At 43.6% G+C, this 21,931-nt stretch overlaps 1 protein-coding gene across 7 annotated transcripts; it reads left to right on the forward strand.

Moving 5' to 3' along the window:
- Window positions 1-183: 183 nt before the first annotated feature.
- On the forward strand, window positions 184-21,839 carry ATAT1 (alpha tubulin acetyltransferase 1). 7 transcript variants are annotated; one of them, XM_007532296.3, is made up of 13 exons: window positions 184-341; window positions 803-863; window positions 978-1,069; window positions 1,187-1,247; window positions 1,368-1,481; window positions 1,644-1,745; window positions 13,566-13,611; window positions 13,725-13,793; window positions 17,220-17,291; window positions 17,443-17,686; window positions 20,762-20,841; window positions 20,933-20,975; window positions 21,328-21,839. In XM_007532296.3, exons 1-13 carry the CDS (start codon window positions 235-237, stop codon window positions 21,515-21,517), a joined length of 1,281 nt encoding a protein of 426 aa, XP_007532358.1. In that variant the 5' UTR covers window positions 184-234; the 3' UTR covers window positions 21,518-21,839. The 7 variants fall into 7 exon arrangements, with proteins under 7 accessions (XP_007532358.1, XP_016047699.1, XP_060045385.1 ...); XM_060189403.1 differs by having other exon boundaries at window positions 328-431; XM_016192213.2 differs by lacking the exon at window positions 13,725-13,793.
- Window positions 21,840-21,931: the final 92 nt, after the last annotated feature.

Consider the following 21,931-nt stretch of genomic DNA (forward strand, 5'->3'; position numbering starts at 1 on the left):
TCAAAAAAAAAAGCTAGGGGAGGGAGAAAAGCTATGGGATTGCTGGTCCCATTGAGACGGGTCACCAGTCATGGTCACGGGTCACTGAGGGACTGCAGGGTGTTGGTGGTGGGAAGTGGGCCGCCCCTGAGGGGCGGGTCATGGGCCCCAACAATGTGGAGCAGGAAAAAAAAAACCGCAGGGCGGGGAGGAAATGACGTAGCGGAGGGCGGGCCTCTCCGCGCACAATGGGCCATGGAGTTCCCGTTCGATGTGGACGCGCTGCTCCCCGAGCGGATCACGGTGCTGGATCAGCACCTGCGGCCCCCGGCCCGCCGACCCGGAACCACAGCGACGGCCCGGTGACATCTCAAACCCGCCCCATGGCCCTTTCTAAGCTCATTGCTCTCGAAATGTGGTGCAGGCACCACGCCCCCTTCTCACTGGCGGTGGTGACTCCTTTTGATGTCTAGGCTCGCCCTCTTAGTGACCTCTGACTCTGGACTTAGTGGGTTGAGTCCGTGCTGGTTCTGCCACCTTTTATCCCTTGACTCAATATGTGATCCGAACAAAATGTGGTTGATTGGCTCTTCCTGATTATCCCCCCACTGTAACTTCAGTAAAGGAGGGAGTGTAAGGTTGTAAGGAGAGTTGGTGTAAATTTAGGTGGGGTGGGAAATCAAGTGGAAGAAGACTCCAAGGCAAAGTCAGGGGACCTTAAATTACTTATCCTGAATTGACCTTTTTGCCCAAATTCCCATGGAGTGATTGCTTATAGACCCGTTAATTCAGTGAGTATTCATCTGTCTTCATTCTTTTATAGTGTTGATCAGCAGCAGCAAATTATGACCATTGTAGATGAATTGGGGAAGGCTTCTGCCAAGGTACTGTGGTGATGGTGTGTTCATCTGAGTAAAGGGGAGGCCTTTCTGGGAACAGTATATAAAGAGGCTTGAACCCATTGGAAAGGACTTGCAGAAAGGCTCTTTGTCCTGTAGGCCCAGCATCTTCCTGCTCCCATCACCAGTGCTTCCAGGATGCAGAGTAACCGCCATGTTATGTATGTGCTCAAAGACACTTCAGCACGACCGTGAGTGTCAAATATTTTTCATACCATATTTCTTCCCCCAGACCCTCTCCCATTTTCTGTCTCTACCATTTCTAGATAGTTGCTCCTTACTTGTTCATTATTTTTCTCATCCCACAGGACTGGAAGAGGAGCTATTATTGGCTTCCTCAAAGTTGGATACAAGAAACTCTTTGTACTGGTAAGTGAGATTGGAAGCTGAGAATATCATATGCCTTAGTTCCTGAGAACAAAACTATTTGAGATTGGGAAACGATGATGTCAGAGTCCCTAAATATTTTTGTTGTTTCTTACTGCCTAGGATGATCGTGAAGCTCACAATGAGGTAGAACCACTTTGTATCCTGGACTTTTACATTCACGAGTCACTTCAACGCCATGGCCATGGACAAGAACTCTTCCAGTATATGTTGCAGGTACTTCTCATTACTGCACCAGTCTCTAAATTGGACTTGACTTGAGCCCTTCCAGAGGCCCTGCCTCCCTCCCACTCTCCCGCCCTTTGTCCGTCTTCCTCCAGCCCCTTTCTCTGACTCCTGGGTTTCTGTTGGCATGCTCTCCTCGTCTATTCCCTGCAGAAAGAGCGAGTTGAACCACACCAGCTGGCCATTGACCGACCCTCACAGAAGCTGCTGAAGTTTCTGAATAAACACTACAACCTGGAAACCACAGTTCCACAGGTTAGAGGTTCTAGATGATAGATGCTCACTGAGCATCACCATTGACTTATTTAGAAAGGGAGGGTAAGAAGTGACACTTTTTTTTTTTTCATCTTTATTTGTTGGGTAGAGATAGCCAGAAATTGAGAGGGAAGGGGGAGATAAAGAGGGAGAGAGAGTGGTCCAGAAGTTGGTGCAGTGGGTAAAGCATTAGACTCTCAAGCATGAGGTCCTGAGTTGTATCCTTGGCAACACATGTACCAGAATGATGACTGGTTCTCTCTCTCTCCTCCTACCTTTCTAATAAATAAATAATCTTAAAAAAAAAAAAGAGGGTGAAAGATAGAGATATCTGCCACACTGCTTCACCACTCAAAGCTTTCTCCCCCCGCCCCTGGCAGGTGGGGACTGGGGCTTGAACCAAATATTGTAATGTGTGCTCAACCAGAAGTACCACCAGCTGGCCCCAACAAGTGACACCTTTTTTAATTTTTACTATTATTTTTATTTATTTCCTTTTTGTTGCCCTTGTTGTTTTATTGTTGTAGTTATTGATGTCGTCGTTGTTGGATAGGACAGAGAAATGGAGAGGGGAGGAGAAGACAGAGGGGGAGAGAGAGAGAGACACCTGCAGACCTGCTTCATTGTTTGTCAAGTGACTCCCCTGCAGGTGGGGCGACTGGGGGCTTGAACCCGGGTTCTTGCTCATTGTAACATGTGCGCTCAGCTAGGTGTGCCACCACCTGGTGAAGTGACACCTTCTAATCAGACTTTATTCTCTAGTTATGTAGTACTCTTTCTTTGTTGTATTTTTTTGTTTGTTTTGTTTTTGTTTTTACCAGAGCACTGCTCAGCTCTAGCTTATGGAGGTGTGGGAGATTGAACCTGGGACCTTGATGGAGCTTCAGCTTGAGAGTCTGTTTGCATAACCATTATGCTATCTACCTATGTCCATGTAGTATTCTTTCTTTTAAAATTTTTTTTTATTATTTACTTATTCCATTTTGTTGCCCTTGTTTTTGTTTGTTTGTTTGTTTGTTTTAAAAGATTTTATTTGTTTATGAGAAAGATAGAAGGAGAGAGAAAGAACCAGACATCACTCTGGCACATGTGCTGCCGGGGATCGAACTCGGGACCTCATGCTTGAGAGTCCAAAGCTTTACCACTACGCCACCCCGGACCACATACCCTTGTTGTTTTATTGTTGTAGTTGTTATTGATGTTGTTGTTGTAGGATAGGACAGAGACAAATGGAGAGGGGGGAGAGAAAAATAGACACCTGCAGACCTGCTTCACCACTTGTGAAGCGACTCCCCTGCAGGTGGGGAGCTGGGAGCTCGAACTGGCATTCTTGCTAGTCCTTGCGCTTTGTGCCACGTGCGCTTAACCCACTGCGATACCACCCGACTCCCTGTAGTATTCTTTCCAACCCCTCCTGAGCTAACTTTTTTCAGTCAGGTAGATGGACATCATAGTGCCAGAGCTGTCCCAAGTGCCATGGCACTTCATGTGCTGGTGAGGTAGCTCTGCAGCTTTTTTTTTTTTTTTAACTTTTTTAACCAGAGCACTGTTCAGCTCTGGCTTATGGTAGTGCGGGGGATTGAACCTGGGACTCTGGAGACTCAGGCATGAGAGTCTGTTTGCATAATCATTATGCTATCCACCCTCTGCCTGCTCTTTTTTTTTTAGAAAAGAAATATACATATTTATTTATTTATTGGATATAGTCAGTCAGAAATTGAGAAGGAAGGGGGTGTTACTGAGGAAGAAAGACAGAGAGACACCTGCAGTACCACTTCACCAGCAGCTTTCCCCCTGTAAGTGGGGACCGGGGGCTTGAACCCAGGTCCTTGCACATTATAACATGTGCACTCAACCAGGTGCGCCGCTATCTGGCCCCTGCTTTTTTTTTTTATTAAAGTTTTTTAAAAAATATTTATTTATTCCCTTTTGTTGCCTTTGTTGTTTTATTGTTGTAGTTATTACTGTGTCGTTGTTGGATAGGACAGAGAGAAATGGAGAGAGGAGAGGAAGACAGAGGGGAAGAAAAAGATACCTGCAGACCTGCTTCACTGCCTGTGAAGCGACTCCCCTGCTGGTGGGGAGCCTGGGCCCAAGCCGGTCCTTGTGCTTTGCGCCACCTGTGCTTAACCCGCTGCACTACCGCCCGACTCCCTTTTATTTTGAATGCAGTGCCAAGAATGAACTTGGTGCCTCACAGGTGTATGCATGCACTCTAGTGCTGAGCCACCCTTGGCCAATTTTTTTCCCCTTAAAATTTTTGTTTACATTTTCCAGAAGGTGGCACAGTGATAAGGCTTTGGACTCTCAAGCATGAGGTCCTGAGTTCGATCCCTGGCAGCACATGTGCCAGAGTGATGTCTGGTTCTTTCTCTCTCCTCCTATCTGCCTCATTAATAAATGAATAAAATCTTTTAAAAAATTTTATTTGTTTACGTATATGAATATATGAGAGCCATATCACCACAGCATCTTGCTGACATATGTGGTGCAGAGGACCAAACTCAGCAGCTTATGTTTGCAAGTCCTTGGTTGCCCAACTTTGGTTTTCTTTTCTTTTGGTGTGTGTGTGTGTGTGTGTGTGTGTGTGTGTGTGTGTGTATAAGAGAGAGGGGAGACGGAGAGCAAGATCAGTTTTTCTACTTCAGTTAGGGAGAGATGCTAAAGATCCAGAGGTTCCCTTAGTGCTGTGGCATGTTTATGTGGTGCTGAGGTTCAAATCTGGGCTATAAGACATGGCATACTGAGTAAGCAGCCACTAATATATTAATATATATTAATATTTATTTCCCCTTTTTATTGTTGTTGTTATTGATGTCTTTGGATAGGATAGAGAGAAAATGGAGAGAGGAGGGGAAGACAGAGAAGGGGAGAGAAAGATAGACACCTGCAGACCTGAGAGGGGTTGGGGAGATAGGGAGGGAGAGAAACAGACACCTGCAGCCCAGCTTCACCATTCATGAGGCTTCCCCTGCAGGTAGGGGCCCTGGGGCTTGAACCCAGGCCCTTCCACATTGTAATGTGAGTGCTTAACCAGATGCACTACCTCCTGGCCCCCCCCCCCCTTTTTTTTTTTAACCAGAGCACTGCTCACCTCTGGTTTATGGTGGTGTGGGGGATTGAATCTGGGACTTTGGAGCCTCAAGCATGAGAATCTCTTTGCATAACCATTATGCTATCTACCCACGCCCTGGCCAGCTTCCTTTTCTTTCTCTTCTTGTGATACCATCTTTCATCCTATAGCTCTTTTTTATTAGTGATTTATAAACAGCTACTCTACTTCCCATCTAATTTGGTTCTTGGGGTTGGAAGGTAGCCCATCCAGTAGGGCATGCACATTGCCATGTATGTGACACAGTTCTAGCACTACGTGCAAATGCCATAGCACTGGTGGGAGTTCTGCTGTGATATCCCACCCCCAGATTAAAAGAATAGAAAAAAGTCAGCCCAGGGGGCCAAGCAGTAGCGCAGCAGGATAAGTTCACAGACCAGCTTAAGGATCGCAGTTCAAGCCCCCTGCCCCCCCTTGCAGGGGGGTTACTTCACAAGCAGTGAAGCAGGTCTTTCTCTCTCCCTCTCTGTCTTCCCCTCCTCTCTCGATTTCTGTGTCCTGTCCAACAATAACAACAGCAGCAGCAATGGCAACAATAACAATAAATACAGCAACCAGGGCAACAAAACGGAAAAAATGGCTTCCAGGAGCAATGTATTTGTAGTGCAGGCACCGAGCCCCAACAATAACCCTGGAGGCAAAAAAAAAAAAATCAGCCCAGGAGTGGTAAAATTGTGCATGTCTGATACTCTGGCAGCAAATACACAAATTTGTTTTTTTTTTAATTTGTTTTATTTATTTATTTATATCTATTACTAATTTTTTATTGATTTAATAATGATCAGTAAGATAGTAGGATAAGAGAGATACAATTCCACACAGTTCCTACCACCAGAGTTCTATATCCCATCCCCTCCATTGGAGGCTTTCCTATTCTTTATCCCTCTGGGAGTATGGATCCAGGATCATCATGGGGTACAGAGGGTAGAAGCTCTGGCTTCTGTAATTGCTTCTCTATTATTATTTTTTTCTTTTCTTTTTTCTTTCTTTCTTTCTTTTTTTTTTTTTTTTTTTTTTTACTGCTTAGCTCTAGTTTATTGTGGTATAAGAGACTGGACCTGGTAGAAATCTGATTCCTTATCATGGACAAAAATCATACACCTAATATTAATTTTGTGCCATGACCATAGCCTACTTAATAAATAAAAGACTCCACTATAATGAAGTTTGTTTTCTACTTGGGGATAAAGACAATCAAATTAAACTAATATATACCATGGTTAATGATAGGTTTTCTAAAAATTAAAGCAAGTAATAGGGCTTTGTTGTGCCACAGTAAGGATGGGAGTATATAGGGTTACAAAGTTTAAACTGAATAGTGGTCCGGGAGGTGGCAAAGTGATAAAGCTTTGGACTCTCAAGCATGAGGTCCTGAGTTTGATCCCTGGCAGCACATGCACCAGAGTGATGTCTGGTTCTTTCTGTCTCCTCCTATCTTTCTCATTAATTTAAAAAAAAAAAAACAATTTTAAACTGAATAATCAGACAAAGCCTAGGAGTTAGAAAAGTAGATGAAGCATCAGATTCTCAAGCATGACATGCAACGTTTGATCTAATGTAACACATGTGCTCGAGTGATGCTGTGATTCATATTCTCTCCTCTTTCTCTCTCCAAAACATTTTTTAAAATTTACTTGAGACATTCCTGCCTTACCACTTGAGGCTTTCCCCCTGCAGATGGTGACCAGGGGCTTGAACCCGGCTCCTTGCACACTGTAATGTGTGTGCTTAACTAGATGCATATCACTTGCCCCCTATAAATAAATATTTTTATTTGATTTTTAACTTTATTTTTATTGTTGCCACCATTACAGATAGATAGAACATAGATAGAATAGTCACAACCATATTAAAAACCAAAAGTCTGTGCATAGAAACAAGATGAAGAAACTACATCGAGATGTTAGATTAGCCACAGTTTTTGGATGATGGAAATGTGGATGAGTTTCTCTTCTATACATCTGCAACTTCAAACTTTGTCTAAATGAATACATACGTGGTTGATAATGGAAATATAGGTGATAAAGGTGGATTACCAGAACACTATGATGATGACCATTCGAGAAAAAATCAAGACAAAATACTGAACCATCATCCCACAACCACCACACAAACATTTCATAACTTTTCCATATTCCTTCCCACCTTTGACTCTACGTATAGTTGTCATTCGGGCCCTGATGATCACAGACCCTGTGCACATCCAAATGTTAACACCAGTTACTGTTGGGTGTCTGGAATATGGGAATTTCTTCTACTTAATCAGTTTCCCAAAGTTTTCTATGAATACGTAGATAGATATCTTGCCATTCTCTTCTGGCCTGTAGTGTTTGTATGGAGAAGTCTGCTGCTAATCTTATGGGTTTTCCTTTGTAGGTGACTCTTTGTTTTTCTCTTGCAGCCTTGAGGATCCTTTCTTTATCCTTATTCCTTTCCAATCTAAGTATGACATGTCTTGGTGTCTTTAGGTCTGGGTTAATTCTGTTTGGGACCCTCTGGGCTTCTTGAATCTTTATGTCTTTGGTGTTGTCTAGACTAGAGAAATTTTCAGCTATTATGCCCTGGAGAATGCTTTCTTCCTCCCCTTCTCTTTCTTCCTCTGGTAAGCCAATAATGCGTATATTGTTTCTTTTGAAGTCATCCCATAGGACTCTGTTGTTGTTTTCAGCATCTCTTAATCTCTTTTTGAGATCTCTTACTTCTTTTTTAGTTGTCTCTAATTCATCCTCAATCTTGCTAATTCTGTCTTCAGCTTCATTGATTCTATTCTCTCTGCCCTCTACTGCTTTCTGGAGTTCATCTATTTTGTTGCCCTGCTCTGATACTGTTTTAGCTTGTTCAGCTAGTTGCCTTCTTAGCTCAGCAATTTCAGCTTTCAGCTCTCTAATAACCATGAGATTATTAGAATTTTCTTCCATATTCTTATTTGTTGTTCCTGCATTTCTTATTACAATTTTTTCAAATTCTTTACTCACTCCTGTTATTATTTCCTTAGCTAATGTTTGGATGTTGAACTCGTTGTTTTGTGCTTCACCCTCTGGAGGACTTTTAGCTGGACTCTTGTCCTGGTTCTAGTCTCCAATATTTTTTCTTGTTGTTTTAACCATTTTATATAAGTTAACAGTTTTTTCAATCCCTGAGTTGGAGTTCAGTGGTGTAAAAGCCTTTTTTTTTTCCCCCTGTAGGCTATGGGAGCCTGAGGGCTTTTAAACTATCAATAGGCTTCTTTGTTTAATCACTGACTCCTGACCAAGAAATAAAGCAGGGTGTGGCAGAGATAATCCAGTGGTTATGCAAAGAGACTTTCACAGCCCCTCAGCTGTGCCACAGAGGTATAGGTCTTCTCCTGAGTTTCCTGGTTAGATCTCTGTGCCCTGGTGTCCCTCCCTGTTGCTGCTCCAGATTCTGAGGGTAGTAGCAATGGAGACTCAGAGTTGCACTTGGTGAGTCTCTGGGGAGTCCTTTCCTCCCTTCAGCTGTCCCCTTGTTGGTGGAGCAGACTGGAGGTTTTGTCTCCACTGACAAACTGTTGAACTGTGAGCAGTCACTTAATCTCTCCTTAGGCCCCTCTCTCCTCTCTGTCACCAGCCACGCGTGTTTGTACTCACGGGTGATTTACTGGGTTCCTGTGGTCATTCTAGTCCTGTCTTGTTTCGGTCCGGGTGGTCTCCTTTGGTATTCCTAGTTGATCCGGGAGAGGATAGGAGAGGAGAGAAAGCGATCTGCTGCTCGTAGCTCCGCCTCCGGAAGTCGAATCCCTTCTCTGGTGTTTTATGCATTGCACCACCATTAGTCTGAGTTCTGGGGGAACTTGAAAGTAGAGACCGGAGAGGAAAAAAAGAAAGTAGGAACTGGGGAGGGGTAAAAGGGTAACTCCTGGGAACTGGGGATACAGCATAACGGTTATACAAAAAACTATCATACCTGAAATTCCAACATCCCAAGTTCAGTTCCCGGCACCACCATAAACCAGAGCTGAGCAATGTTCTGGTCTTTCTGTATCTCTTTCTCACTAATGAAATAAAATAAATAAGTAAAAATTAAAAGAGAGAGAGAGACCTGCAGCACTGTTTCACCACTTGTGAAGCTTCCCCATGCAGGTGGGTACCCGGGGCTTTATCCTGGCTCCTTTGCACTGTAATGGTGCACTCAACCAGGTGCACCACCACCCAGCCCCCTTTATTTATTTAGTTATGGGAGAGAAAGAGGATGGAAGAGAGTGAACCAGAGCATCACTATGGCACATGAAATGCTGGGGATCAAACTTGGGACATGTCTTGCACATTTTAGCATGTGTGTACTGATCTTTTATTTATTTTATTTTAATGAGATAAAGATACAGAGAGATGCCAGAGTATTGCACAACTCCAGTTTATGGTGGCGCAGGGGATTAAACCTTGGACTTTAAAGACTCAGGCATTAAAGTCATTTGCATAATCATGCTGTCTCCCTTGCCCTTGAATATATATATATATATCCCCTCCCCCACCCCTCCTTACCAGAGTACTGGTCAGCCCTGGTTTTATGGTTTATGGTGGTGTGGGGTTTTGAGCCTGGGACTTTGGAGCCTTAGGCATGAGAATCTCATTGTATAACCATTATACTATCTTTTTTTATGTTTTTTTTATTTTATTTTTTTATAATTTTTTTATTATCTTTATTTATTGGATAGAGACAGCCAGACATCAAGAGGGAAGGGGGTGACAGAGAGGGAAAGAGACAGAGACGCCTGCAGCCCTGCTTCACTCATGAAGCTTTCCCCCTGTGGGGCTGGAACCTGGGTCCTTGCGCATTGTAATACGTGCACTCAACCAGGTGCGTCACCACCTGCCCACCCCCCCTTTTTTTTTTACCAGAACACTGATCAGCTCTGGTTTACAATGGTGCAGGGGATTGAGCCTGAGACTTAGAATCCTCAGGCATGACAGTCTGTTTGGATAACTATTATGCTATCTACCCCTGCCCACCACTATACTATTTATCCCCATATACCTTGGCAATATTTTTATGGTATCTTTTGAAGTACAAAAGTTTTCATTGGGGGGATGGTCCAAAAGATCTCACTATGTAAGTAGTGTACCTGCCTTATGGTGCCCAGATTCAAGTGTCAGCACTATATGGGAGGTGCACTGTCACTAGAGGGAGCTATGGTGCTGTAGTCTGTATCCTACTGTCTCAGGTTCAATCCATTTATTTATTTATTTAGCCTCCAGGGTTATTTCAGGGGCAAGATGCTGGAAATACTAATCCACTGCTCCTGGTGGCCTTTTTTTTTTTTTTTTTTCATTTTATTGGATAAGAGAGAGAGAAATTGAGAGGGGAGAGGGTGACAGAGAAGGAAAAAGAGACCTTCAACACTTGTGAAGCAACCCCCTTGCAGATGGGGAGCCGGGGCCTCAAACCCATGTCCTTGCACTAAGTACTGTATGTGCTTAACTGGGCGCATTACTGACCGGGCCCCTTCAGTCCTCAGTACCACCATAAGTGAGAATTTAGTATTGCTCTAGAAAAAAAAAACACTTTAATCTTTTGTGAAGTTCAATTTAGTTTTTCTTTTGTTGCAATGCTTTTGGTGTCATATAAGAAACTATTACCAGGGGTCGGGCGGTAGCACAGCAGGTTAAGCGCACATGGCACAAAGCACAAGGACTGACGTAGAGATCCCAGTTCGAGTCCCGGCTCCCCACCTTCAGGGGGGTTGCTTCACAGGTGGTCAGCAGGTGTCTATCTTTCTCTCCCCCTCTCTGTCTTCCCCCTTCTCTCTTGATTTCTCTCTGTCCTATCCAACAAGAATGACAGCAATAAGAACAACAGTAATAATATAGTCCCAGCAATAACCCTGGAGGCAAAAGAAAGAAAAAGAAAAGAAACTGTTACCTGGGGAGTTCAGGCAGTAGCACAGCGGGTTAGGCACACGTGGCGCAAAGTGGAAGGACTGGGAAGGATCTTGGTTTGAGCCCCTGGCTCCCCACCTCCAGGGTGAAGCAGGTCTGCAGGTGTCTATCTTTCTCTCCCCCTCTCTGTCTTCCCCTCCTCTCTCCATTTCTCTCTGTCCTATCCAACAACGACATAAATAACAACAACAAAAAACCAACAAGGGCAACAAAAGGGAAAATAAATATCTATATAAAAAAGAAGAAACTGTTACCTAATGTAAAGATTTTCCTGTGGGCTGAGGAGACAATATAGTAGTAATAGAAAAAGTCTTTTATTTTTACCAGAGCACTTATTAGCTCTGGCTTTTGCTGGTCTGGGGGGATTGAATCTGGGATTTTGGAGCCTCAGGCATGAGAATCTCTTTGCATAACCATTATCCTATCTACCCCTACCCAAAAAGACTTTTTAAAAATTTTTTTAAAATATTTATTCCCTTTTTGTTGCCCTTGTTTTATTGTTGTAGTTATTGTTTTTTTTTTAAATTTCTTTATTGGGGAATTAATGTTTTACATTCGACAGTAAATACAATAGTTTGTACATGCATAACATTTCTCAGTTTTCCATGTAACAAAACTACCCCCACTAGGTCCTCTGTCATCTTTTTGTTTTTCTATTTTTTTTTTAATAATTTTTTTTTATTATCTTTATTTATTGGATAGAGACAGCCAGAAATCAAGAAGGAAGGGGGTGACAGAGAGGGAATGAGACAGAGACGCCTGCAGCCCTGCTTCACTCATGAAGCTTTCCCCCTGCAGGTGGGGACAGGGGGCTCGAACCCAGGTTCTTGCGCATTGTAATACGTGCGCTCAGCCAGGTGTGCCACCACCTGCCCACCCCCTTTATTGTTTTTACCAGAGCACTGATCAGCTCTGGTTTATGGTGGTGCGGGGGATTAAACCTGGGACTTTGGAGCCTTAGGCATGAGAGTCTTTTGCATAACCATTAGGTTATCTACCCCTGCCCTTGCAGAAGCTTTTTAATTTGATGTAGTCCCATAGGTTTATGCTTGCCTTAGTCTTCTTTGTAATTGGATTCCTTTCATTGAAGATGTCTTTAAAATTTATGCGGAAAAGAGTTCTACCAGTATTTTCCTCTAAGTATCTGATAGTTTCTGGTCTAACATCCAAGTCCTTGATCCACTTGGAATTTACTTTTTTTTTAAATATTTTATTTAGTTTATTATTTTAATGAGAAAGTGTAAATACAGAGGGAAAGAGAGAGAGATACCAGAACACTGCTCAGTTCTAGCTTATGGTGGGGCTAGGGACTGAACCTGGGACCTCAGAGCCTCAGGCTTAAAAGGCTTTTGCATAACCATTACGCTGTCTCCCCAGCCCAGGAATTTACTTTTGTATTTGGTGAACTATGGTGGTTCAGTTTCATTCTTCTGCATGTTTCAACCCATTTTTTTCCTACACCATTTAAGAGACTCTGCTTTCCCCATTTAATAGTCTGCTCTATCCGGTTGGCTAGAATTTTGTTCAATATTTTCGCATCTATGTTCATCAGAGATACTGGTCTGTAGTTTTCTTTTTTGGTGTGTCCCTGTCTGCTTTTGGTATCAGAGTGATGTTAGCTTCATAAAAGCTGGCAGGGAGTATTCCAGTGTCTTCAGTTTTCTGGAAGACTTTTAAAAGTAGAGGTATTAGTTCTCCTTTGAAGGTTTTGTAGAATTCATTTGTAAAACCATCTGGTCCAGGACTTTTATTTTTGGGGAGATTTTTGATAACTGTTTCAATTTCATTAGCTGTGATGGGCCTGTTCGTGTTATCCACTTCCTCTTTACTTAGTTTTGGAAGTTGGTAGGTATCTAGGAAATCGTCCATTTCTTCCAGGTTCTCTAGCTTGGTGGCATATAGTTGTTCATAGAAGCCTCGCATGATATGTTGAATTTCTGCGGTGTCTGTTGTGATATCTCTTCTTTCATTTATGATCTGATTTATTTGGGTCTTCTCCCTTTTTTGTTTTGTGAGTCTGGCTAAAGGTTTGTCGGTTTTGTTTACTCTTTCAAAGAACCAACATTAGGACAACAAAAGGGAATAAATAAACTAAAAAAAAAATAAAATAAAAATTCTGCAGTCATGCTTCACCACCTGTGAAGGGACTCCCCTGCAGGTGGGGATCCAGGGGCTCGAACTGGGATCCTTACGCCCAGTCCTTGTGCCTTTTGCCACCTTCGCTTAGCCCACTGCACTACCGCCTACTCCCCCCCCCCTTTTTTTTTTAACCAGAGCACTGTACAGCCCTGGCTAATGGTGGTGTGGGAGATTGAACCTGGCAGCTGGGAGCCTTAGGAATTGAAGTCTTTTTTTTATGTAATCATTAAGCTATCTCCACCTTCCCCCCCCTTTTTTTTAATTTCAAGATTGTATTGTTTTGAATATTCAATGTCCTTTGCAATTTCATATCAGCTTTAGACTGAGTCTAAGAGGGCACAGTCTGAGTTTTTTTTTTTTTATTGTTTGGTCAATTCATTTATTTTATTTTATAAGAGAATGACACCAGAGTACTGCTCCAGTATATGCAGTGCCAGTGATGGAATGGGGTGTGTGTGTGTGTGTGTGTGTGTGTGTCCCAGGCATGCAAGGCCTGTGATCCAACTGGGCAGCCATCTCCTTGGTCTCAGGGTCTTAAGTATTTCACTGCATTTGTCAACAAGAAGTTATATCTTTCACTGTTCCTACAGTAGTTTTTCTAGTAGGGGGTTATATATCTAAGTATGTTCTGCATGTCTGAATGGACAACTGTATTTTACTTGTCTCATCTTATAGGTCAACAACTTTGTGATATTCGAAGGCTTTTTTGCTCATCAGCATCGTAAGTTTTCTCTCCTTTTGTGTGTTGGTCAAATAGTTGGGGTGAGGGAAAAAATGGTTGCTTGGTTCTACTAGCCCCCTCACTGAGGGGCACCACCGCTTCCTTCCTCACAGGGCCCCCTGCTCCCTCTCTGAGGGCATCTCGTCACTCTCGCTCTGCTGTGGTTGATCCTACACCCGCTGGTAAAGCTGACTGAAGGGTGGAACTGTAGCACTGTGGTGACTAATTACACTGGAGGCCACAAGAAACACAGTGCAATAATCTGTGGGCAGTCTGGGAGAATTTTAAACCATCCAAAGGCACCAGCAGTCATTACCTGTGTGCCTTGGTATTCATGGGAGCTCAGTGTAGCTTGTACTGACCAAGACTTTCTACTAAGCAAACTCATTGGGACATTTGACAGCTTTTGTTACTGGAACCTTTTAACTGCTTTCAGGTCCATCAAGTAAGGCTATAGTCATGTTCCTTTGGGCATGTGAAATACAAGGGTTTACACTCAGGGCTTCATGCTTGAGAGTCTTAACACTTTATTCACTTCATCACCTCCCAGCTTGTGATGTATTTCTTTTTTAAAGATATATATTTAAGTAGAGAGATAAAGATTTATTTTTTCATTTATGAAGTAGAGAACCAGAATGTCACTCTGGCACATGGAAGCTAGTGATCGAACTCTGGACCTCATGCTTGTAAATCCAGCTCTACAGCCACTGTGCCATCTCCCAGTCCACAGCTGTGTTCCTTTGTAATCCTCTCTCTTTCCTTTCTGTCCTTTCTCCTTTCTTCCTTCCTTCATCTTTATTTGTTGGATAGAGATGGTCAGAAATTTGAGAGGGAAGGGGGTGATAGAGAGGGAGAAAGACAGAGACACCTGCAGCACTGCTTCACCACTTATGAAGCTTTCCCCCTGCAGGTGGGGACAGGGGACTCAAACTTGGGTCCTTGTGTACTGTAACATGTGTGCTCAACTAGGTGCGCCACCACCTGGCCCCTCTTTTTTTTCTTTTTTTAAAGAATTTATTTATTTATTCAAGAGAGAGAGAGAGAAAGAACCAGACATCACTCTGGTACATGTGCTGCTGGGGATTGAATTCAGGACCTCAAGTTTGAGAATTCAATGCTTTATCCATTGTGCCGCCTCCCAAACCACCCTTTGTAATCCTGTCAGTGAGGGACAGGTAGGTGGAGTCAGCTCTTCTGTTTCTAGTCTCAGAACAGGGACATGAACTGTCCATTTTGGATACTAAGTTTTAGAAGATAACACTCAGAATGTATAACATTTCCAACCAAATAATAAAAGTGATTTGACGAAACTAAACCTAAGAGGTCCTGAAGTTCTGCCCAGGTGCCCTGTTATATCTATATATCTGTATCTGTATATACTATATACTGCCTGCCAGTCGCAATCCCCCAGTCCCTCCTCTTCCTCACTGTTCCCAAAGGTGGAGAATGCCCTCCACTGGCTACAGTGTTTGCTTGCACAGGTGGGTCCCCTTCTTTGCTGGCCCTATGGCTAGCTCTCACCTTGGGTGCCTGGAAAGGGAGTAACTACTGTTCACAAAACAATCCATTAGTTTTTATTTAGTTGTTGATTTTTTAAAAACTATTTATTCCCTTTTGTTGCCCTTGTTTTATTGTTGTAGTTATTATTGTTGTCGTCATTGGATAGGAAAGAGGAAAATGGTGAGAGATGAGGAAGACAGAGGGGGAGAGAAAGATAGATAACTTCAGATCTGCTTCACCACTTGTGAAGCGAATCCCCTGCAGGTGGGAAGCTAGGGGCTTGAACCAGGATCCTTACACCGGTCCTTGCGCTTTGCGCCACCTGCACTTAATGCTGCGCTACCGCCCGACTCCCGAAAACTATTTTTATTGGGCAGAAGGTAGATAGCATAATGGTTATGCAAAGAGACTCATGCTTAAGGCTCCAAAGTCCTAGGTTCAATCCCCCACACCACCATAAGCCAGAGCTGAACTGTGCTGTGGTTAAAAAAAAAAAAAAAAAGAATAAAGGAAAAAAATTACTTAATATATATTTATTTACTTTTTACCAGTGGACTACCCAGTTCTGGCTTATGATGGTATAGCGGATTGAACCTGGGACCTGGGAGCCTTAAACATGAGAATCTGTTTGCATAACCATTATGCTATTTCCCCCACTGTTTATATATATATATATGTATATATATATATATATATATATATATATATATATATATGTCTCCAGGGTTATCACTGAAAAATATTTTTAAATAATTATTTATTTTGGATAGAGACAGAGAGAAATGTAGAGGGAAGGGGGAATTAGAGTGAAGTTTCCCCCTGTAGTTGGGATTTGAAACTAGGTCCTTGTACACCGTAATGTGTATGATTACCAAGTGTGCCACTGCCAGGCTCCGCTATTTATTTATTTTTATTTCTTTATTGGGGAATTAATGTTTTACATTCAAGAGTAAATACAGTAGTTTGTACATGCATAACATTCCCCAGTTTCCCATTTAACAATACAACCCCCACTAGGTCCTCTGTCATCCTTCTTGGACCTGTATTCTCCCCACCCACGCTATTTAATTTCTTAAAGACTTATTTATGTAAGTGATAGAGAAGGAGTGAGAGAGAACCAGAGCCTCACTCTGGTACATGTGATGCTGGGGATTGAACTCAGGACTTCATGCTTTTCAATTCAGTGCTCTAGCTACTGTGCCACCACCTGGTTCACTGTTACAGTTTTTAACTTTAATCAATTTTAGGCACTGAGAAGCAGGTCACACCCATGACTCACTTTGGTTTCCAAGGCTTCCCCTACATAGATCCTGCTGACCTATAAATAGGCTGTGAGAGGAGGTGACAACTAGAAAGGATAGTGAGGAGTCAGGGCCACAAGAGGAAGGCTTTTAGGCTCCACTGAGAAGTCCTTCACTTGGCTACACATGATGGAAAACTTCTTGAGGGGTAGAGAAGTGAGGAGATAGACTGAACTTGGACAGTCCTTTAGCCTCCCACTTAACCTGACAACTCCTTTATAGATGTCTGTGTTTTCTTTCTCATTCTTCCTCTTCTTCCCTTAATTGAACTTGAATCTATCTTTGCACCGGAAGGAGAGGTTCTGCCCCAACCCATCCTCCCCTGGCCTCTCCTGAGCAATTCCTGATTAACCAAGGACTTTGTCCATCTCATCTAGAGGGACCTGGGGTCCTTGTTGGCCCAGCTGGGACCATTCCACTGCCCCAGGATCCCAAGGGGGCCTGACAGCACCCACTGACAGTAAGAGCTTGCCTCCCTTAGCTATCCTTCTCCTGCATTTCCCAGGCCCTAGAATCTCCCCCTTGGAGCTTTCTCCCCTAATTCTGCACTCAGCCTACTCCTTCTGGCTCTCCTCCAAAGTGCTCCAGCAGCCCCCTCCAGTTCCCTTTTGGTGTAATGGCATTGCCACAGAACTGCTTCTGCAATGGAACTGAACTCTCCTTCTCCAGGAGAAACTGTGGTGTCAGGGAGTAGAGATCTGGGTTGGGGTGGGGAGGGTTGTGTGGGGGAGGCTATAGCGGTTGGGAGGAGGGGATACAAAATATGTCTCCTAATACTTATCTTGCCTGTGTCCTCTCCACCGCCAGCTCCAGCCAGGAAGCTGCCACCCAAGAGAGCAGAGGGAGATATTAAGCCATACTCCTCTAGTGATCGAGAATGTAAGAGGGGCTGGGATGGGATATCTGGGCCCGGGGAACCTTAACTCTGGGGCTGGATTTATTAACAGTTTCATTTTTCTGCTCTGATCTTTGCTGCTATGACTTTCCTTTCCCATTTTCTTTTCTCCATCTTGTTCTTTATTCTCCTTAGTCCTGAAGGTAGCCGTGGAGCCTCCTTGGCCCCTAAACAGGGCCCCTCGTCGTGCTACACCTCAAGCCCATCCACCTCCCCGCTCCAGCAGCCTGGGGAACTCACCAGAAAGGGGTCCCCTCCGCCCTTTTGTGCCAGAGCAAGAGCTGCTACGTTCCCTGCGCCTCTGCCCCCCACACCCCACTGCCCGCCTTCTGCTGGCTACCGACCCTGGGGGCAGCCCAACCCAACGTCGACGTACCAGGTAACAAGAGCTGGAGGGTTAGGGAGCCTCAAGTCTTATCAGCAAGGATGTTAGAAAGGGAGGAGGGCAATCTTAAAATCTTTTAGAGATATGAAGTGATGAAAGATAATTGGAAAGTCCTGATAGCTTTCAGGACTATATTGGAAAATAGTTGTGGGAGTGGCCTGAGAATAAATTAGAGTGGGAGAGCAGAAGAGGACTTCATGTGGAGTCTAGGAACTCTAGTGTAATGTGAAACTTGAGAGGAAGGCTAGTAAGAACACAGACGCATGGTGGGTTACAGCCTCTAAAATTGGGGAGCTCTTGGTTTAATACTTGTTAGAAAGGGACAGTGTCTGAGTTTGGGAAACCACTGGCTCAAGGTCATTGATTTGTGTGGCAGGAGCCCATTCTAGCAGGTAGAGTGAGCATCTCCTTTCTTTCTTTCCCTTTCCCTGACTATTGTTTTTCTCTCTCCCCCATTTCCCCTCTCCCATTCTCCTGACCATAACATCCTTCCATAGTTCCCTTCCCCGCTCTGATGACAGTCGATATTGACAGATAAGCCTCTCTCCTCCCTGTGAATTTCGGTGGGCAGAGACCCTCTTCCTGAGGACCCCACACCCCTTCTTCTATTGCATTCCCCAGGATCCAGTGGAACTTGACAGAGCCTGTAGATTTCCCTCTTTTGATTTTTTTGGACAACCCGGTTTTCAGAGAACCACATGGCCTAATACTTTGTAACTTTTCCTAGGATAGAAAGCACCCTTTCTCTCCTAACTTGGCCTTTGAACACTTCCACAGACAGCCAAATTTGCTGTCAGACCCCATGGCTGGGCAGCTCATACTAATTATCCAGAGAAGCACACTCTTGCTTGCTTGCTATTAGACTCTAGAACATCATGGAAGGTCCCAAGGGCCTCCTCTTGTCAGGGAAACTATCCAAGGAGTCGTATCGATGAAATAATACTCACATTCCCTCTATAGTATCTACTGGTAGCTCTAATACTGCTTTTGTGCTGCCTCCCACATATAACCTTCCAGTCTGCTGATGCCAGCCAATGAGCTCTGCTTCAGAGTAGTCCAGTTAGGTAGAACAGGGATGTCCACAGGTCCCCAAAGGGATTCATTCAACATTGCCAAACGTTTAATTTCCACATGGTTTGTGTATGTGTGTATGTCAGGGAACTCCCAAACTGATGTTTGCTTTGAGACTGTAAGTATGTATACCACCATTTCTCCCAGATCCAGATTTTTTTTAGTGTTTATTAATGAGAGTGGAGAACCAGAGCATCACTCTGGCACATGTAATGCCAGGGATTGAACCTAGGACCTCATACCTGTGAGTCCAATGCTGGGCCACCAGATGGAGATTCTGTGAAGGAATTTGTTTCTTGACAGTAGATCCCAGAAATCATGCACTAGAATCTCTCTAAGCCATGTTTCAGAAAATAAATCTGAGTCACAAGAATCGATTAGCTCCTGGAATCTCCTTCTCACATTCATCCCTCTCCAGTATAGCTAGATGCTGATATATTCTTATCTTGTGAGATTGTCTTGAGATGATGAAGTCTTTCTCTTGCCTTCCTTTTATTTTTTTTTAAAGATTTTATTTATTTTATTAATGAGAAAGATAGGAGCAGAGAGAGAAAGAGCCAGACATCACTCTGGTACATGTGCTGCTGGGAATTGAACTCAGGACCTCATGCTTGAGAGTCTAGTTCCTTAACCACTGCGCCACCTCCCAGACCACTCTCTTGCCTTCTTTCCTCCATAGCCAGAACCTTCTTCCCTGCTCCATAGCCAGAACATCCCCCCCCTTTCTGAATGTGTGGTAGATTAGGTTTTCCTAGTGTGTCCCCCAAATCCTAGGGAGCAGGATCTCCCTCTCTCCTGAAACTCCTCCTCCATTTTCTTCTCCCTATGAATAAAGTGTGAATCCTTTTGTGTTTTTTAAGCAAACATTTTCAATGAAAAAAAACACACAAAAAATTTTAATGTCTCTGCCTCATTTGTGCGTCACCCCTTATATTCATGGGGTCTTAGAACATCTGTTCCTCTAGTCTTCCTTCCCTCAGATCTGCAGATCTTCCAGCAGGGAACTCAGAGCTCCTCTTGTAGACTCTGGTGTCTTCCCCTCCCCATCTTTACTGCTGGATCTTCTGTGGATTTGTTTCCTCATGTGGTCCTTGAGGCTTTCCGTGTAGTTTTCTCTTACATACGCTGCTTTCTTGCCAGAAACCTCTAGCTTTTCTCAGTTACTAACCCTTACCAAGATGTCAAGATACAGCAGTATCTCTGGCATCCACTGATTATTTTCCGATAATTGTTTTCTGGATTCTGGTCACTTTAATTTCCCACTATTTTCCCTACTAAATCCTTGGACCTCTCTCAAGAGACACTCCCTCCCTTTCCTTCATAAATTCAATGTTGCCACTCCCTTACATCCCTCTAGTCTGAGTATCCTTAAGCCAGTCCCTGTGCTTAACCCGCTGTGCTACGCCTGACTCCCTTAATCTGAGTATCCTATAGTTAAGGTGACCATGTTTTCCAAATCAAACACTGGGGAACCTGGTCTAACAAATTCTTTCCTACCTGTATATAAGTCTGTTTTTTAATGATTTGGTTCTCCTTTAACCTCAATTTTTTTTAAATAATTTATTTCTTTATTGGGGAATTAATGTTTTATATTCAACAGTAAATACAATAGTTTGTACATGCATAACATTCCCCAGATTCCCATTTAACAATACAACCCCCACTATGTCATTCATCATCTTTCATGGACCTGTATTCTCCCCACCCACCCACCCACCCACCCCAGAGTCTTTTACTTTGGTGCAATACTCTTAACCTCAATTTTAACACATCACCTGGCTAGAAATAATAAAGCAACAAATCAGGATTACTCAAAAAAAAAAAATCTTGGGGTATAAAATGAACTTCTTTCCCTGTCCTGGGGCACAGCTTAGGTTAAAACCCTCTTTCTCATTGTTCCTATGCTATTCCTTCTTAATCATCTCCTCTGATTCCTTCATTACCCACTCATCCTTCATCCTTTAGCCTCTTCCCCATCATCTCCTATTTTTTCTACAGAGGGACTCCCCCAGGGCTGGTAGCCCAAAGCCACTACTATAGCCGCCACCAGGGGTTGAATTCCTCACCCCCTAATACAGGTAAGTATCCATTCCTCCTTACACTCAAATCAAGTAGGTTTTGTTCACTACTCACTCCAGTCTTCCATACACATGCCCGGTATTTCCACAGGCAACCAGGAATCGAAGCAGGGGCAACATGAAACAGAAAATAGGTGAGGTCTGAGTTCCCTACCAGACTCCCACCACCTCTGACTCCTGTCCTAACATTACTCTCAGTTATCCACCTTGATAGATGGTTTTGAACTGGACACTAGCTCCTCCCACTACCTAACATCATACTTAACAACTTACAACCCTCTTTCCCCATAGGTTCAACTCTGGTGCTTCCCTTTGGAACTGAAGGGTTTCAAGTGGGAACAGATCATTAATGGTTCCAGCTTCATATTACCCCTTGTGTCCTCCTGTAAATAGGGGCCAGAAAGACCTTGAAGGGTCTGTGATCTTAAGTTCCACATTAGTATCCTGATAACCCATCTCCATCTCCATCTCCCTCCCACCTACTAGGTCTGCCACTGAGGAGGTCTTATCTCAGGATGGGTCTGGAGAAGAACCCGTTCACACAGGTCCTTCACAGGCTCAAGTTCAAGCCCAGGCCCAGGCTGCACCAGCACAGTCCTGGACCATGGGTAGGGACATGTTCAACGCCAGGTTTATTCGAAACTTGCAGGAACGTCGCAGCACCAGGCCTTGGTGACCACGGCCCCCTCATACCTTCAAAGTCAGTATTATTTCTCTCTCACTACGGGATATAGCCAAAGCTCACCATCATAATGGATGCATTCCTTTACTCCTTCATTCAGCAGGCTTTCTGATCAGTGCCAATTTATTTGTATTTTACTTGGCTTTTGACTAAAGCACTGCTCAGCTCTGGTTTAAGGCTAGGATTAAATTTGGGACCTTGGAGCCTCAGGCATGAAAGTCTGCTGTAAACCACGGTGCTATTATTTAACACCCCCTCGCCCTATATCTTATTTTTAACAAGAACAATAAACATTATTTATTTTTAATCACCAGAACTACTGGAAAACTTGACTGTCGTTATTTGAATCACATCTCACGCTGCACCAAGTTCAAGGCCATCAGCGGCCAGGTTTTGCGCAAGCGCTAC

Source organism: Erinaceus europaeus, chromosome 4 (assembly GCF_950295315.1).
Source record: "Erinaceus europaeus chromosome 4, mEriEur2.1, whole genome shotgun sequence".
Taxonomy (NCBI): Eukaryota; Metazoa; Chordata; class Mammalia; order Eulipotyphla; family Erinaceidae; genus Erinaceus; species Erinaceus europaeus.